This window comes from Pseudochaenichthys georgianus, chromosome 9, assembly GCF_902827115.2.
Source record: "Pseudochaenichthys georgianus chromosome 9, fPseGeo1.2, whole genome shotgun sequence".
In the NCBI taxonomy this organism is placed as follows: Eukaryota; Metazoa; Chordata; class Actinopteri; order Perciformes; family Channichthyidae; genus Pseudochaenichthys; species Pseudochaenichthys georgianus.
Window position 1 is genome coordinate 12,942,788 of NC_047511.1, and position 18,688 is coordinate 12,961,475.

The 18,688-nt window shown below is 37.4% G+C and overlaps 1 protein-coding gene across 1 annotated transcript in view; it reads right to left on the minus strand.

Annotated features, from left to right (window-relative positions):
* Positions 1-1,650: 1,650 nt before the first annotated feature.
* smarca2 (SWI/SNF related BAF chromatin remodeling complex subunit ATPase 2) overlaps positions 1,651-18,688 on the minus strand; it is an 82,858-nt gene continuing 65,820 nt past the window's right edge. Inside the window, exons 30-34 of the mRNA XM_034091700.1 lie at positions 15,631-15,736; positions 13,302-13,403; positions 12,077-12,224; positions 9,856-9,992; positions 1,651-4,049 (exon numbers count right to left, since the gene is read on the minus strand). Coding sequence (XP_033947591.1) covers positions 4,020-4,049; positions 9,856-9,992; positions 12,077-12,224; positions 13,302-13,403; positions 15,631-15,736 — 523 coding nt within the window. The 3' untranslated portion in view covers positions 1,651-4,019. The remainder of the gene's footprint in view (positions 4,050-9,855; positions 9,993-12,076; positions 12,225-13,301; positions 13,404-15,630; positions 15,737-18,688) is intronic.

The following is an 18,688-nucleotide window of genomic DNA, read 5'->3' on the forward strand; positions in this document are numbered from 1 at the left end:
TTGAAGTACATCCTTTCGAACTGCTAGTCACATCCTCATGTAAATGGAAATGTATCGAGTTCATTTTTATTTATCGTACGATATGTCAATTAATAGCTTATCGCGACAGGCACACAATAAAACAGTGGAAACAAACATGTGTTTGACTTTCATTAGTGAATGAAACATTGTGCCCTTTATAGTCTGTGTCCAATTTTGTGTATTTGTATATCTTGTATATATATCCTATATCCTATATATATGCTAAAGTCCCGCTGCTGACACGATAGCAGTCATTTAGTGCGCATATGTGTAATTAAACCCATGATATCAAAATCTCACTCCCGCCAGGTACCCAAAGTTGGCAACCCTGATGACATTCTCCCCAAAAACATTATTGTTACAGTGGATGAAGGGGGTGGGGGTGGTGTGTCTAAAATCAAAGATGAATCTTGATTGGGTCAAAATTGTCCCCGAGTCACCCACAACAATTCTGCTGGGTCTTCCCAGACCCGAACACCAAATTATACACTTTTTTTTAGAGACCTTCAGACTTGGCAAAAATTGTCAAAATCAGTTTTGTATCGTTTATATTGCTGTTGTGGAGGATATCATGAAGCCTTGTTCCGTTACAAAAAAAGAGTGTAGTTGTTATATAATTTTAACTTGAAACGGGTCACGGGAGACCCGAACACAACATACATGTACATGTAAGGGTTAAGCTTTTCACAGACACGTGCAGAACTAATGTCCAGCCAACACAACTGACACAAAGTAATACCGCTGGGACAATTTCCAACAAACTGCTGATAGCCGTATTTTTCTTCCCGGTGTTTTGCGTGTCCCCGCCATCTTTGTTGCCATGCCTCACCTACAACCAATTAAAACAGGTGAATCTGACTGACCAATGACCGTGACCAATAGGAAACAACCACAATTAAAGAAATGGGTGGGGCAGCACAAGGTAAAAAAGCCTAAAATCAAAAGGGTAACAAATAAAGGTACAATTTATATATTATTATTATTATTGACACATGGCTATTTAAGACTGTCATAATTGTAAATATACGAATATTATTGTATTATTTTAAGTAACTTGTTTGAGTGTATGTATGACGTATATATATTGTCTTTCAGGTCATGAAGACTTTTCCTTTTCTCGACATACTGTTTCTTAACTCCATTATGATGCAGCAGTAGTGTGACCGTTTTTATAACCAAACACACCAAAAATCGAAATACATTTTATTCAGACACTTAACATCACTTTTGTTACCTTTTAATTTATTTCCAATGTTTTTTTCCTCCCTCTCTTTATTTTTACGTTATAATTTCTACTCTTTAAAAAACGTTGGTCAACCAATGCTGTTTATAATGGTTCTTTATAGATTTATTTTGATTATATTAACAGTGTTTAGTAAGTGTCATTCCTAAATATGTGTGTTTCTAATTTTTACCATCTTATCATGTAAAGGCTAGTTACCTATGTACATGTATCTGTCGGGAAAAGGGAATTACAACTTAAAACTCAACTGCTGAAACCTGTAGGCCCTCATCTTTTTACTAAACCACACTGAGAAAAAAAAGAAATGAAGGGTTTCCAGACTAAATGTTAAACAAACAAGTAGAAATGGTTCCCAGTAAGAATGAAAAAATAAACAAGAACAGGTATTTTGTGCTGAAAATCGATGAGATTTTATTTGCCCTGGGTTATGACATACAACCACAAAGACACTGTGCAAAGAAAGCAAAGATGAAGTCACACTTATGAAGAGTCGGCAAGCACATGTTACACAAACAAAAAAATATATCTGCGTGAATACAGTATATCGCCAAAAGAGATCATGCTACAAACAACATATAATCTGGACTAAATGAGGGCTCTAACTAATACAGGAACACAAATGACCTTATTCAAAAGAAATCAATACATTGTTGAAATAAACTGTTATATTCAATGGCATCCAAATAAAATGTTTCAATCCAATAATACTGTTTTCCTTGTAATATTTTCCTTTGTTAACCAGCTTTTATACAGTAGTCTGTAAGAATCCAGCTAAATCACAGTTCTTTACAATCTGCAAAATGTTTTTAGACACTTTATAAAGCTATATTTAGCTACGATAAATACCGGTTTCATACAACAAGACAAGATGTCTCCCCATCAATCTGCAGCCTTAACAACTAGTATCTCATTGAAAATAACCCACTAGCTCCTTTCGGACTGAAAGAAACGTTCACAACTAATTCAAAGCTTCTGCTCTTGAACACCACAACTTGAAATCATAAGAGGAAAGGATACATGAAACAACTTATTTTCTAAACAATGTGCCACCTACAAAATGTAAGGTTACATTTATCTTAATAAAAGCAATTAAAAAAAAGAGCACTCAGCATTTATGGTCACTTCAAGATTATATGTAGGTCAACGAGCAACAACTGACATATAGCTGTGCTGGCTGTAAGATATACGTTAATATAGCGTCAGGAAACAGTTTACACTAAAAATATCCTTGTTGAGTGTTCGTTAAGCCCCGTCTCTCGTAGTTCATGTCGCTATGACTGTCAAGCTTTACATTTTGCCCCTTTTTCGCAGGTCGACTTACTTATGAAATGTTGTGCTATTTTGATTTCAGGCAAAAAGCAGCTTCTCATTTTAAGCTAGCTACTATCAATCAATCAATCTGAAATGGCAGCTGATGCTAACACATGTTGGCAGCTAGCTAAGAAAAATAGCCACCTTAGGTGGTTTATAAAATACACTTTTTTTTTTGCTACATTTCAAATTTCTTTCAGCTAACTTGTTTCAAATATAGGGATATTTCAAAAGTAAAACGTAGAAAATAGTTTATATTCTCAAAATGTGCAAGTACAAATGCGACATCATGCCTAAAGACAAAAAGTTATAAATCAATTTAAAAAATGACCCAGGCTAAAAGTATATTAAGGACAAATCGAGGATTCAATGTGTAATTCTATCATAATATCATCAACAACAGTATGTTGAGCAGCTTCTACTCAGAGGAAAATTCTACACAGCGGATGATTCAGTCCTAAACTGGGCTTTAATTAATGCATCTAATAACCCCACACAATAATGCAAACTGGAAGCTTGTTAGCCAGACATGCTAATGACAGCAGCTTAAGCCTGAATAATTAGAAGTTAAGCTCTTCCTGGTCTTCAAAGTAAACTACAGTATGTGTTCTTTTATTAATAATAAAGAATAAACTAATTGTAATATTATTTTATTTGTGTAGTATTTCTAAGCTGGCCAATCAAACATGTGCCGCTGACATCACAGCAGATAACATGCCGTTTCTTCTATTTTGCTCTTTTATTTCTGGTTTTGGAAAGACACCGCACTTTAGACTAACTGTAGTGTCTCTCGTACCGAGCTTCAAAGGCGGAGAAATATAAAGCTTGACATAAAAGTCCGGTTGCTAAGCTATGATTGAGCCATCGCTGGTTATGGGGAGGGGTTCAACGAACTACCAATTTCTCTGACATTTTGGCACTGCACAACGTGAAACAATTATTCCAAAGTTAAAAAACTTGATTGATTGCCATTGTTTTTACCACCGGTGGATATCCAAATTAGATAGGATGTCCTTGGCTTTCCATATATATGTAGTTTATAACACACTTTTTCTAATTTCGATCTGTTATTTTCATTTCAATATTTCATGTTCTAAAAGTGCAAGCAACAAATCAAGAAAAGAATATAGCGAGACCAAATCTTTTTTTTTTCTTCCTTTTTTTCATACAGAATTTAAATCGGCTTTTGAAGCAGAGTTAAAAAATATACTAAAAAATTGTCTTAAAAACAGGAATATAAGCAGATTGGTATTGCTGTAGCTTATCGAATACAAGTAATACATTTCAAAGCCGGTAGGAGAAGGTGCGACAAAACACACTACAAACTTACAAAGAGGACAAATGAAGTAAAAAAAAAAAAATGTACAGAATATGAACCTGAACAATGACGACTGAAGATATGTCCTCTGTGTTTATAAGTGCCATAATTAATATCCTCTTGTCCTCAGTCATCGTCACTCTTGTCTGACTGGTCCTGCACACGAGAAAAAGAAAAAAGGTATTAGAAGAGAGGGAGATTCAAAGGCTTTTAAATCTGTGGTTAAGTTGCCAGAAAGATCTACTTTGAACGAGCAGCACACAAGACAGTAGGTCTTTATATGGATCTGTTTCAAATGTTGTTTTTGTATACTTCTTTAGTTTTAATCCTTAAAGGTGGGGTAGGTAAGTTTCAGAAACCGGCTCGAGATACACTTTTTGTTATATTCCATGGAATGCTCTTAACATCCCGATAGCAATGAATATCTTAAGTGCTTTGACAAAAAATCCATACAAAAAATGCATCTGTGGCCCTGTCTGTCAGCCATCTTGTGCACGCACAAATGTATCTCGTGCCCTCATTGGGCGTGCATTGCAGCAGTACTTCAATGACTCGCCAGCAACAGGCGGCCACTTTCACCAGTCTGCTGACGTCATGTGCGCGTTCATGTGTGTTGGAGGAGGTGCTCTGTAAGGAAGTCTGAAGGAAGGGGCGGATTCTTTTCGGCTGTGTACTTTCAAATTTTAGTGCACCCGAGACGGTTTCTGAAACTTACCTACCCCACCTTTAATCCTTGCTCCAAAAGACATTTTGGTTCACTTATACAGTGACAATAAAGGTTTCTTATCTTATTTGACAAATAATGTCAAGTATAAACTACATTTTCAAGCTCCTTTTTCATTTTCAAGGAGTGCAAACTTTATTTTGAAGTGTTTTTTTAATTAAATGTGTAAAATTATGGGATCAATGTCAGTCCCTCTCAAAACTAGTCACATTTTTTAAACTGAGCTGTCAATAAAATACTTTAAATATATTAATAGGTCTCCCACACCTCCTTAAAACTGTAATTCAAAGGCTTCCCAGGCCCAATTCTTCAAATTTAAGGACCTAACATGAAACATTTCAATTGCCCATTTCTTTTTACGTTCAAGGATTGAAAGGACCCGTGGGGATCCTGTAGTCGGCAGATAGGTCAGTCACAAACAACTGAACGGACAGATAAATATAATCAAACAGACAGCGCTGAGGGCTCCAAAACCCCACAGCCACGCTTCTCAAGCTGTCAACTTTGATGAACTTTCTAGGAGAATATGGCCTCGGTTGGCGAATGTGACCGTGCCCTTACAATTCCCTGGAATATTAAGTGTTCATTAACAGGGGCATCAACAACAGTAGACCAAAAGTGTTAAGAAGAAAAATAAGTTAAAAGACTGAGCAGTTTCTGATTCCGAGGATTTAATTATAATGACTTGATGGACAAAACTTATTTATAACAAAATATTTATATTTCTGAATTTGAAGGACTTTTTTGGCCTTTGTTGAAAAGGGAGCTATTATGTAGTACTCTAGTACTTGATTTTCCACTTCAATATGCAAGCACTTCAAGCATTTGTGCACACCCTGTGATAGACAGCTGAGGAAATCACTCATACATTTGTATTCAAAGAGATACATGGCTTCTGGCCACGCTCTCGAGAAGGTCTTATTTTGGCTGTTTGCATTACCTGAAACACCCTGCAGTTAACTATCACTGCTGGCATGGCGAGAAGATGCCAACCTCTGCTGAATATTGATCAATTGGTATCAAAGTTCAAAGCATAGCACTACAACAACATACTGTGGCGCTGATACTCACTGGTCCGCTTGTTGATACCTGATGTTACCCAAATTGTCATTGGTCGGACAATAGCTGCTCGTGGGTTTATCGATTCATAGGAACATTTATGTCTTTGACAAAGGGTTATTTAATTGTACTGCTATTAAACACCAATTTGGAAGAATATATGGAAAAGTTCTAGATAGGGGTTTGGGTTATTGATCAAACCATATTTTTGCAAGTTAGGTATTGGGGTTAGGCTTTTATATGGGTCGGTTGGGTGCGGGTAATAAAAATCACTCGCTGCCTCATCACATCTTGATAGGCTTTCAGTGTACACTTATCAGTATTGGCATTCGACATTTTTGAAATTAAATTACTTAAATTACCTCTGTCTGAAATCAGAGACCAGTATACTCTGATTGGTTAGCTGGCTAGCTCTGCTGTGATTGATAAACCACTCAGAGATGTCCCGCCCCTTACGTACAATGTGTTGGAGCGCTAGCCCATAGAAGCACAAGTATTGTTACACAGTGATGTCACTATGTCACGGAAGAAAAAGGAGTCCAATTGAGGTTTCAGACAGGGAGTGTGTGTGAGAGAAACTCACTTTGGCTTGAACTTTGGGATTTTAGCCTTTGCAGACCCTTTACATGCCCAAACGATATTATACACTACAGGAAATGGAAAACCCCAAAAAGCATGATAGGGCCTTATTAGGGAACTTATTTCTTCAAAAATATGACTGCATGCAAAAACCTTGAGAGACTGTTCTATTTTTCAGTAGTTGCGTGAATAGAGGCACATCGGCCTCGAGCCTGTTACTGTTAAAGTATAAAATAAAAAAGGTCAAAAATAAGTTTAACATGCGGCAAATAGATTTGTTGTGTTTATTTATAACTCATTAAGGGTTCAAGGTAGAGTGTTGTTAGTGCACTGTGGCTAATTCATTAATCTAGAGCAGGGGTCTCCAACCTTTCTTCATCTGAGAGCTACTTTGAAAAAATGAAAGTGGCCAAGAGCTACTTGCATCGCATCACTTACATTTATTCACATAGCACTCATCAGTTGAATTAAGCTACTTTTGTACACGTGTGAAATTGCAATACCGAAAGCTTATCTAAAATCTTAACTTCACGTCAAGGTCCAAGAAAACGACAATTTCTCACATATTAATATGGACAACATAGTAAGTACATCACTGAAGATTCACATAAATGTCCAAGAGAAAAATACAATGTTTTCACTTCTTATTATGGCCCACATAGGAAATACATCGCCTTAATCCCCACCTTGCAAGCATCTTATGGCACGTGTGTAAAATAAGTGCATTCACTCTTTTTTACAGTTAGTGAGAAGACTGGCGCTGCATGGAGTCCACCATAGGGGTGTATGCTGGAGGTTCACTCTAATAGTCATTTAAATGTCCATCAGTCAGTCTTGTTCAGTATTTAGATTTCATGACATTCATGTCAGAAAAAGCTGCTTCACAAAGGTCTGTAGAACAGAACCAAGTAAAGCAGACATGTTCAGTGCTGCTTGGTGAATGTTCTTATAGTTTTCTGGGTCTACAAGCCTCCAGAAATGTTGTGAGACTTCAGCTGAACATGATTTTAGAGATTTATAACCTCCATCTCCACAGGATTGACACTGAACAGTGCAGCCACATTTTCTTCTTCTTTGTCTTGACATTACATTATAAACCATAATTAATCAATTGTATAGGTCTAGCTCCCTATATCTGTGTGTGACATTTTACCATCCTCAAAAACAAAAAACTAATACTTCTGCGGTCTAGCTGCAGCTTCTAGCAATAGCCTTCTGTTAAAAAAAGGACACTGAATGTCTTGAATGAGGCATCACACACATGACTTGAGTCTGAACACAGCAGACAGCAGGAGTATTTACAACAGCATTATAAAAACAAAAATAGTGCATGTGGGTGCACACTTACATTCTCTGTCTTACTGTTACATGAATCCCATGAATGTATGAGATGAAGTTAGCTTCATCATCTCAATCAGTGATTAAGTGAATAATAAAGTTTCTATCAGGTCACTATCAGCCTGTCACTCATATTAGTAGTTATTTTTCAGGAGGGGGCGGGGCTTGGAGGAACGGAGAGGAGACGGTGATCGCGGAAGCTTTCCTCCTGCCTTCACAAACTTCACACAAGTATTTATCAACTGAAAATAGCAAGAGGACATTCATACTCTGCAATCCAAGACTTGATTAAATCCACCAAAAACCTGACATTACGATAACGAGTGTTTTTCAAAAACACAAATCCCTCCCTGTGTGTCTCTGAGCCGCAGCCTGATTCAGAGCGGGTCATTCTGCTGTTGGTTCTGGACTGGTGCTGCTGGAGAAAGCAGACTGCTCCAAGTGTGGTGTCGCTGTGCCACTGTCACATCTGCTCCTTGATCTCTGCGTCACGGACCAATTTTATATTTGTGTGACAGAAACAATTCTAAAATAAAAAACACTTTATTGTCCGGCCGAAAAATCAAGAAGCAACGTTACTACGCTATAATCGATAATCGAGCGGCGAGCTACTGAAAAGCTGATCGACGTGTTGGAGACCCCCTGATCTAGAGAAACATGGAGACTTAGGTTTGGTTGGAGAGTATCAGAATTTGAATTGACTAAGACCTTCTTTTAGGGCTGTGCAATTAATCGTATTTTAATCGCAATTACGATTTTGGCCTGCCACAATTACGAAAACAACATAATCGAAAAAAAAAAAAATGTATTTAGCTTTGCTAGGTTGTGACAGTGCACTGCAACATATTTGATCTAATTGATTTTTATTTATCATATTTATATATGTTTAGTAGCTTGTGGAAGTGCGCTCCGAAATATTTGTTGATCTTGTTTATTGGTATTTATTATTTTGATATTATTTATTTAAATGTATCATTTATTTTTGTATTGTTTTTTCAGTTTAATTATACGTTCAGGGTAATCAACAGTTGAAACGATACTGTTCAAATTATTATTTGTATTTGCTTTAAAGTTCAATAAATGGATGTTTTCAAAGTCAATGAATAATCGTATTTAATTAACGTTCAGCCACAGACTCATCCCTCCACCACAACGCACCAAGCGCCTCGGACAGTCCTTTGTGCCTGTAGCCATCAGGCTGCACAACAAGGGGTTAATGATGAAAAAGAAATCAAATTAAATCACTGGTCATAAATATATACTGTTTTCACAACCCATGTTAAACTTGTCACTTTAACTTATTATGCACTTTATAACTTAGATGATGACGAAATATGTATATATGCTGACAGTTATTTTACAGTTTATTTTTATAGTCTTTTATTATTATTATCATTATTTCCTTGATTTTATGTTATTTATTTTAGATTTTATTGATCTGTGTGAATCTTTGCTGTACTGTTTTTCACGCTTACCCTGTTGCTGCTTTTGTACAACTGAATTTCCCCTCGGGGATTAATAAAGGTTCATCTTATCTTATCTTATCTTATTGAATATTAATATTTAATACATTTTGACCAACATAATCGGAATTATGATTTTTGCCATAATCGCACAGCCCTACTTTCTTTGGTGCCTTTCAACACTAACTTTGACAAAGAACAAGGACAAAATGTCCCCCTGAATTAAAAAAACGTCCCAGACTCTGTGTCATGTCAGTCTTTTGATCGACATCCGCAGCTACAGTAAATGACACAAAACATCTTTCACATTTTCTCTCACTGCTTTTATTAAATCTGCAGTTCGTGCCTACAAAGCACCCATTGAAATAAACTTAATTTGGAAAGAGAATATAAGAAATATTACATTTGTGATGTTTGCTTGTAGGTGGAACAATGATCTATGATAATTACTTGAAAATGAGTACTCAAATGGTGGTTGCCACGGCTCTAATTTCCCATTAGTGACAAAGATTTTGTAGATCATTTGGTAGGAAGCTCTTTTGGTGCTTCTCAGTTCATGTTCTGGATGAAAACAGAGTGCCATGTTTTTCCTCTTAGCTGTGGTTACGAATTATATTAAAATGATTACATTTTTGAAATTGACATGAGTGTTATTCCTATATATTTTTGTTTCCCTGGTTGCGGTCAGAATTATATTAACATGAAAGAGACCTTCTGAGTTTGAAACAGAGGTAAGGAATTCGCTTTTTCTTCTGCAAAAAAAGAATCCAGTCAAATGCAGTGAGGTGGAACGACCTACATTGTCATCCGGGTCTTCGTCGCTGTCGTCATCGCTGACCACAGGCTTGGCCTTCCCTCGGCTCTGCTTCTTCTTGCCTTTGTCGTGGCTGCGCGCCTCCTTCTTTTTCCGCTTGATCTTGACCCGCACAGACTTAGCTGAAGGAAAGAAGTAAGCATGATTCAAATTCTTGGCTTTGTCATTGTTTGCTTATTCAGAAAACATGCTCATCCGAGTTGATATAATTGTGTCTCTGGAATCTTATTTTGAACTGAAAAGCTGCAATCTACATCAATTAGAGCTTGACAAAATTGACAGAACAAGCTATCTTTTAACCTAACTTTAACCCAAGCCTGTTTTTCAGGCCTCAGGCTCGAAAATTACATTCCCAGAACAAATTACCATAACTTCACTTTTAAAAGGGGTAAATTAATTATCTTTTTTCTCAAAGCAATGATAAACCTGTGAGTTGGATGTAGAAAAGTCAGAATCAATATACTTACTTATAGTGAAAAACACCCTTGAATCATGGGATAGTAGACTAAAAGCTTTAGGAATCCAAACTATAACATATAATAAGTACCCTGTATCAAGATTGATGCAAAACAAGTGACATTTGACCTTTTTAGAGAGGTTTAGCACACAAAAAGATTTGCGGTTTCTCTGGAACCTATTGGTTGATTTTGGTGATTAACACCTCTTTTTAACCGTTATAGCCAATAGAATCGAAGGGGAAGTTGCACATACACACGTTACCATTGACAAGTGAGAGCTATGCGCACGTCGAAAGCAATGTTATGCTCTGAAAACTGAAACCTAGGCTCAAACTAGTAAATATGAAGATGGATTATCAGGAATAATTTCAAAGTGACAGACACATTGGATTATCCATTGGATTAACCTTCAGCAGCGTTTTTATGGTTTTGATGCCATTGAACACACATTTTGATCAGAACAACAGCTAAGGTAAGAAGCTTCCTCCATGAAGCTACATGTTGTGATGTCTGTTTTCGCTTCCTCTGTCGCGAGTTCGGATCGCTCAGTGATGATACTAATATTTCCGGATTCTGTGGAATCTCAGTTTGCTAATCGATATCTTGTTTTTGTAGATACGATAAGTAATAAGGGTATTTAAGATGTGAGTTCTGTGCTAAGTGCGATAGCATTTTTCCGCTCAGGGCTCATTTAGACGCTTCTTGTGAGACTTGTGTTTTGTTTCAGTAAAGATGGTTCGTATCATCAGGTAGCTGAGTTTCTTCCCGTTAGTTGGGTATGACACATTCATAGGTTTTTAAATATTAAGAAGCCCTCAGACGCTGTTTCTTGCAGTGATGCGTTTTTTCCCCCGCCTGTGGGGGAATGGGGCTTAACAGGTTAATTGATCTTAAATAATTTTTCAATCAAAAACAGCAGCTTGTTAAATCAAGATAATGAGAGTTGTCATTTTTTTCTATCAAAGTAAATACAATATATTTTTGTGCTGGACTGTTGGTCAAAGACATTTTTTGTAAAACTTGAGATTAATCTATGCAAAATTGTGAAGTCTCATCTTTTTGTAGACCAAACAATAATCTACTCATAATTATATATCTACATATCATTCAGCAGATAATTAAAATACATTTCAGCTCATATCTTATCGTTAGGAATTATATGTTGTATATATGTTGTAGGAATTAGATGTTGTATATTATTATCATCATTATTGTTTGTGTTCTTTTTGTTAGACAGAAAGGGTGTACCATCTTATAAATAATACTTTATAACACATATTTATTTTACAATATTATGTTTCGTGAATTATTTCAGGAGTAAAATAAACCCTTTCCTACCATCTACTCATTAGCTTTTCTCTGAGCTTTTTGAGTGTCTTCATCTCATTCCTTGCGGTGCTTTTGAAGAAATTCCTGTGAAAGATCGATAGAAAGCTCCTAAAGAGCTATAGAATTTACTCTTGTGTTCCCTGTGTGTTATAATTCTGTTCTCCTATATTTTACATGATATCTTTCTTCTGGGCTACAGCCTGAAGACAATAATAGTCCGTAGTAAAGGATGGGGGAAAAGCGTATCTCAAACCACAGCTCTGTGTGTGTGTGTGTGTGTGTGTGTGTGTGTGTGTGTGTGTGTGTGTGTGTGTGTGTGTGTGTGTGTGTGTGTGTGTGTGTGTGTGTGTGTGTGTGTGTGTGTGCGCGTGCGCGTGTCTTTGTATTTGTATGCATGGCCTCTAAACTGTGTTTCTTACCCTCAGTCTCTGACTCGTCGTCGTCGTCGTCATCATCATCATCGTCATCATCATCTTCATCGCTGTCATCTTCACTCTCTTCATCCTTGGCAATCTTCTGTCTTGCACTCTTGAACACAGATTGAAGGACAATGGAGTCCTCGTATATCTGAGGGAAAGAAAAAAAAAGAAATAATGCAAACAGACGTTCAAACGGCATGAATGACATGTTCTACTGGGAATATGGGAGAGAAGAACCTGCTGGACCAAAGGCTGATATGATAATAAAAGAGGAAGGATTAAGAATTGATGAAGAGGAAAAGGGAAGAAGAATACAACTAGGGGGGGGGGGTTGTTACTACAAACAGAGCCAATTATTAATTGATAGTGGCAATTCAAAACATAGGAATGAAATACAGACCATGTCTTTAAAGAAAAACCTTGTATCTCATCTCCCCTGGTTGCTATGTGTACAGGCTGACAAAGTAAAATCAAGGGAAAGCCCAGTCGCACAACAATTGAAAGAGACTATAGATTAAAAACCATCTGAACTGGGGAATGAAAATTGAGAGTTAACAATGAGAAATGTTAATTCATGTATGTACTGACTTTCTGATTGGTTTACAATACACCTCCAAGAGTGTTTTTTTTGTATAGCTCCATGTGATACATATGCCTCCCAAATGTTATACGTCTAGATGAATGTTATATGTGGGGGGCTCTTTGTGGTATTAACCAGTACTCGCTGCCGGTGCTTGGGCCCTAATGAGAAGACTTCAATTAACGGGGCCGTACTATGCTTTTTAGGGTTTACCCTATCCTGTAGTGTGTCATCGCAGTTCTCTCAGTGGGAGTTTCTCTCCCACACACTCCCCCCCTTCCTGAAAAAGCTAAATTGAAGTCCATTGTTTAATTTCATAACATAATGACATCACTATATAACACATGCGCTTCTATTGGTTATCGCTTAAACACATACGTGATAGGCTAAGGGGCAGGAGATCTTTAAGCGGTTCACAACAGCCAACCAATCAGAGCAGACTGGGCTCTGGTTTCAGACAGAGGGTGAAAAGAGGTGCTGCAGCACAGGCAGTATGAGAAAAATAAAGAGCTTTTTCAACATTAAAGCATGTAAACAAGTCACAGTAGAGCCACAAAATACAAATATGAAACTGAAAATGAGCAAAATAGGGCCCCTTTAAGGAAATGTCAGTTTCACACGTGGAGGGTGGGTTGGGGTTCTGACCTGGGATCCCTCCAGGTTGAAGGTTTGGGCGTTGTGACAAAGCAGCATCACATCCCTCTCTAGGTCTCCCACTCCTTTGTATTTATGGTTCCTCACACGATCCTGTCGACGGAGAAGACATCAGCGTGATTCACACTCATCCCTCTCAGTTTCAGAGAGCTCTCACAACCTGTGGTATTCAATGCTCAATGCAAATACATTTCAAACATTTAAATTATTACTTGTACTGAAGTTAATTATCGCTGCAACTAAGAAAGATGTTGTTACTGTTAGTCTGTTGACTATTTTCTTGAGCAATCAGTTTGTCCCTAAGATGCGAGAAACACTAATAAAAACATGGTTTCATAGTTTCATTAAAAGCAGAAAGCTGAATAATTAAAATAAATAGTTTTATGACTCAAAACAAATTTACCTTGATTACAAAGATAAGGAAAACATTCAATCATTCACATTTTTGCTTAAAAAATAAACCAATTGTATACAGTTTCTGCAACCCACATACTGTATGTCTACACAGCTGTAGTGTTAATTTCGTCAGCTATTTTTTTATTTAGTTTTAGTCTTAGTCCTTTGTTAAATTTCCTTTTTAGTTTAAGTCATATTTAGTCACCTTCATCCTGTTATTATTTAGTCAAGTTTTGTCGACTAAAAGTCTGAGCATTTTAGTCTTATTTTAGTCGACTAAAACAGTAACTATTTTAGTCAAGATCTAGTCGACTAAAAGTTTGAGCATTTTAGTCATATTTTAGTCAAAGAAAACTAATTATTTTAGTCTACTTTTTGTCAATGAAAACTGTTGAGTCTTTTTTAGTCATCAGATTATATAGAACATTTCAGTCAAACTAGTCTAGCCAAAACCAATAATTTGTCATTTTAGCATATATAAATAAATAAGAATATATCTTGTCCTTATTTGATGAAAAACACAGGCTGAATGATTAAGAATGCAGCTTTGCAGAGAGTATCTGGTCAGGTTTGTGGTGTTTTTACCAGCTGTGTTTTGGCCACATTGCTTCCCTTCTGATGAAACAATGCATTCGCTTTTTTTCTCCGCCTGTAGCGAAAATGGGCCCAAATATCACGTTGTTTCTTTCTCCCAAGAAGTGGTGGCTTTAGACTTTTTTGTTGTCATTTTGACGGACAGGATCGTAACATTTCCGTCATAATCCATTATTACCCGTAGAGTACACAATTTATCACTCACTCGCGTTGACGGGGGGGTATTCGGTTAACGCGACCACTGCTCCCAAGCCCTGTTGTTGCCATTTTATTTTATGTTGAATAAGGTTAGTTAGACCATGAGTTAGACCCGAGTCTTCCTGACAGTTCACAGTGTGCCGCTGCCCGGTGTAATTAAAATGTGCCGCCGCGGCAGCACACACACAGCTGCTGCCCTGCCGCAGCACCGGAAATGGAACTGCTGGGAGAAAAACTGACTGATCAGAAATGTAACGTTATCTTTGATAATATTTCGTCTCCTCATTTTTCGTCAACGAAAGAAAAGAGAGATTTTGGCATAGTTTTTATTTAGTAAACTACATTTTCGTCTCGTCACTTTTCGTCAACGATATTGCATGATGGTTTCGTTGCAGTTATTGTTTACTGCCATCGGTGCCGTCTCGTCATCGTCTCGTTTTGGAAAAAAAGTTAGTTGACGAACATATTTCGTCATAGTTTTAGTCAACGAAATTAACACTACACAGCTGGCAAAATATACTGTGCATGTCTGATGGTTTACAAAGATACAGTTTAAAGAAATATTATAACTATCAAATAATATTTGTGTTTGTGCTGTTCACTGTACAATAGTAATAATAATAACTTTAATTTATATAGCGCTTTTCATTAAAGGTGGGGTAGGTAAGTTTGAGAAACCGGCTCGATATACACTTTTTGTTATATTCCATGGAATGCTCTTAACATCCCGATAGCAATGAATATCTTAAGTGCTTTGACAAAAAATCCATAAAAAAATGTCATCTGTGGAAGCAGTAGTACTGTATAAAGCACGACCAATCATTTTAGCCAGCCCGGCTAAAATAACTGGATGGCCTACCTGCCTGTCAGCCTTCCATCTGTGCACAAACTTATCTCGTGCCCTCATTGGTCATTGGAGGGGCTCTGTAAGGAAGTAGGAGATTCGTTCCGGCTGTGTATTTTCAAATTCTAGCCCACTCGAGCTGGTTTCTCCAAAATTACCTACCCCACCTTTAAACCAAAGTCGTATATTCTGTATCATATTTCATTCTGCTCCATGGCCCCCTTGTTTTCATTATAACCATCATATCCATCATTCATATGTTTTGCTGAGACACAGTAATTGACAAACCTTGATCTTTTTGAAGTCCACAGGTTTTCTGATCAGCTCGTAATATTCCGGGAGCTCTTTCCTGGAAGGCAACTGGACGAAGACCTCGCTCAGTTGTCTCCCTGCCCTGGTAACAATGTAAACATTTATAAAAAAAACACATACTTTTAAAAGACTTAAAATGGTCAAAACTCAAGAAATTGTGTTTTTCAAGGATGGTACAGTGGTGGTATGAATTTGGCTTTCTGTCAAACACCTTGATAGCTCTCTTGTACAGTTGTTCTATGGGTTTCAGGTTTGTGGCACAAGCAAACGACCAGTTTGTAAAACAGTATTCAATGTGGGATAGAATCATACAGTGGAGATATGACTTTGCAGCATTGACAGTTAAGAAAGGTCTGATTTGTTTAACATTTTGCAAGTTGAATTCAACGGTATTGGAGACTTTCTTGATATGTTTCTTAAAAGTCAAGTTCGAGTCCAGTATGACTCCAAGATACTTGAAGTGGGGGACTAGTTCTATTTCTGCTCCGTTTAAAAACACATTGGATCCTTTGATTTTGACTGGTCGTTTGCTGAACATCATGCATACTGTTTTTTTTCCATTTAACTGTAAGCAAATGTTGTTCAGCCAGTGTTGAACCTTGTCCAATGCATTTGAGAGACAGGATGTGATTATTTCAGTATTTTTCCCGTGTACAAAGATGACCGCATCATTGGCATACATTTGTACATTCAAATCAGGACATACATTAGGCAAGTCATTAATGTACAGTAATGGTCCAAGAATGGAACCTTGTGGAACCCCAACAGGGTTCACAAGGTAGGGGGATTTGGTACAAGCTAAGTTTGGGGGACGATCGGACCGTCTCCATTGGAGTTACAGCGACATTGTGTTTTATGGCGAGGGATGCATTTCCATGGAAACGGCATATGATGACACCCCATAATTCACGTAGAGCTGTTGAGGGCAGGGCCATTAACCATTATCTGAAGTCTGCTGCTGTTTTATGGCATCATTTTTTTTTTCTTCAATTAAAAAATTTTTTACTCGGTAAATGTTTCTTTATTACATAAGAAATCTGATTTGTACAGCATTTTAGTAGGATAGCAGTATTTTAAAGTGTCAAAAACAAAGTGGCAGTAACAGACTGGAATAAGAAAACCAGTGTTTTTGTACCTATAGTACTACCAAACAAAGTAGGCATTTTCTTCGTGCCACTGCATCTCACCAATAAACAAGGACATTTAATAATTAGACCCTGCAATAAAATAAATCAAGTTTCACTTTAGTTTTTCAAGTAACTCAACTCAAACTCACTAGTCACTCACTCATCGCAGACAGGTTTTTAGGAATATGAGAATGTCCACATTTCCAGGTATTTATATGCTGGGATGTTTGGGCATTTACAATATCCCCTGCTCTGGAAAAAACTCTCTCGCTTAGTACTGATGTTGCTGGGACAGCAGTGGTCGCGTTAACCGAATATTTTATTTATCAATGACGGAAAAATCTGAAAGCAGTCTGTCATTTTGACAGATTAGAACAAACTCGGAACAGCGCCAACGTTTCCCCGCAGCGAGGCTCTGGTGTTATGCCGTGTTATGCATGCCCTCCAAAAGGAAATTATATAGTTTCCAAACCGTACTTTGCCGTAGGCCTACAGATCAACACATGTCTGGGAGGTTTTGCTTTACGCTGTGTGCGCTCCCGCGAGGTGCATGCACACACGGCATAACACCGCCCCCCCGTTGACAGTTCACGAGCGTGCTCTCTTGTGAACTGTTCAGACCCGATGGGTAATAAGGGATTATGACGGACATTTTACGATCCTGTCTGTCAAAATGACGGACAGCAAAAAAGTCTAACGCCACCTCAGTGGGACGGAGAGATATGCTTTGGCCATGGGTGACAGCAGTGGGTCAAACTGTGCATTGTCTCTCCACCACTTCCAAAACAATACAGTTTTTGCCAAGAAGGTGAGGCTTATTGACAGGGCGAGATATAAATATACTGTTGGTACTTGTCAATGTCTCTAGGTGTGTAAATGTAGCCCTGTAAATACGATGTCCTTTTGTGTTCTGTTGTTTTATGTTTATGTTGTAACCTACTTGCTGCCATGTTGGACAGGTATCTCTTGAAAAAGAGATCGATGATCTCAATGGGACCACCTGGTTAAATAAAGGTTTAAAAGAAAAAAAAGTGTTTAAAAAAAATATATATATAAAAAAAAAATCGCGGTAGATTTTGTCAGTCTCACGACGGTATTGGGACGTTTATTTACCGCGATATTCGGTATATCGTTACATCCCTAGTGTTAACCATTATCTGTAATCTGCTGCTCTGAGCATGTCAGTTGGAGTTATGACATCATCGTGTTCCATGACACAGGTGTTTATATTTGAGCTAACAACGTGTCCAGAGATCAAAGGTTTCCATGGTAATGTGCAGTAATCAGTGAGAGGAGAACATTTTCATTGTTCTGAATGAGAGATAAACCTCTTACATGTGAACATTTTGTTGAAGAACCGTAACAGATATCGGTGAAATTTCAAAGCGTGAAGCATGTCAAGGAACTTGAGCATCTGAAGTGTACTTTTTGTGTACTTTCGGGTTAATAATGTGGCCTTTTTGGCAGATTAACTAAAGATGTGTGGCTGCAGTGGTGGGGAAAGATGAGGCTGAATTTACAATGGGGTTTAATGGAGACATGTTGAACGTTTTTGTCACTTCATGCCCTCAAGAGGCATTTTGTTTAATTATTTTGCTTAATTTATTTTTATTTTTCAATCTACGAGATGTTTCCTACGTTTGTCATGAACAATTATGTCTCAGGAATGTAGGGTTTGGGAATTATGGCAGGTTTAAAAGAAAATATGAAGGCAACATTAAATCTGTCCTCCACTCTAGCTGTGACATCACACACTCTACAATCTGAAGAAGGCCTCTTTACCAAGGTCTGAACAATGTTTAATATCTCTAAAAGTAAGAATCAGATTTAAAAGTTGTTTTACACGAATAATGTCAGAAAGATGTGTAACATTTTAAAGTTGGAATGAGGTTTCTGAGTGAAAGTAT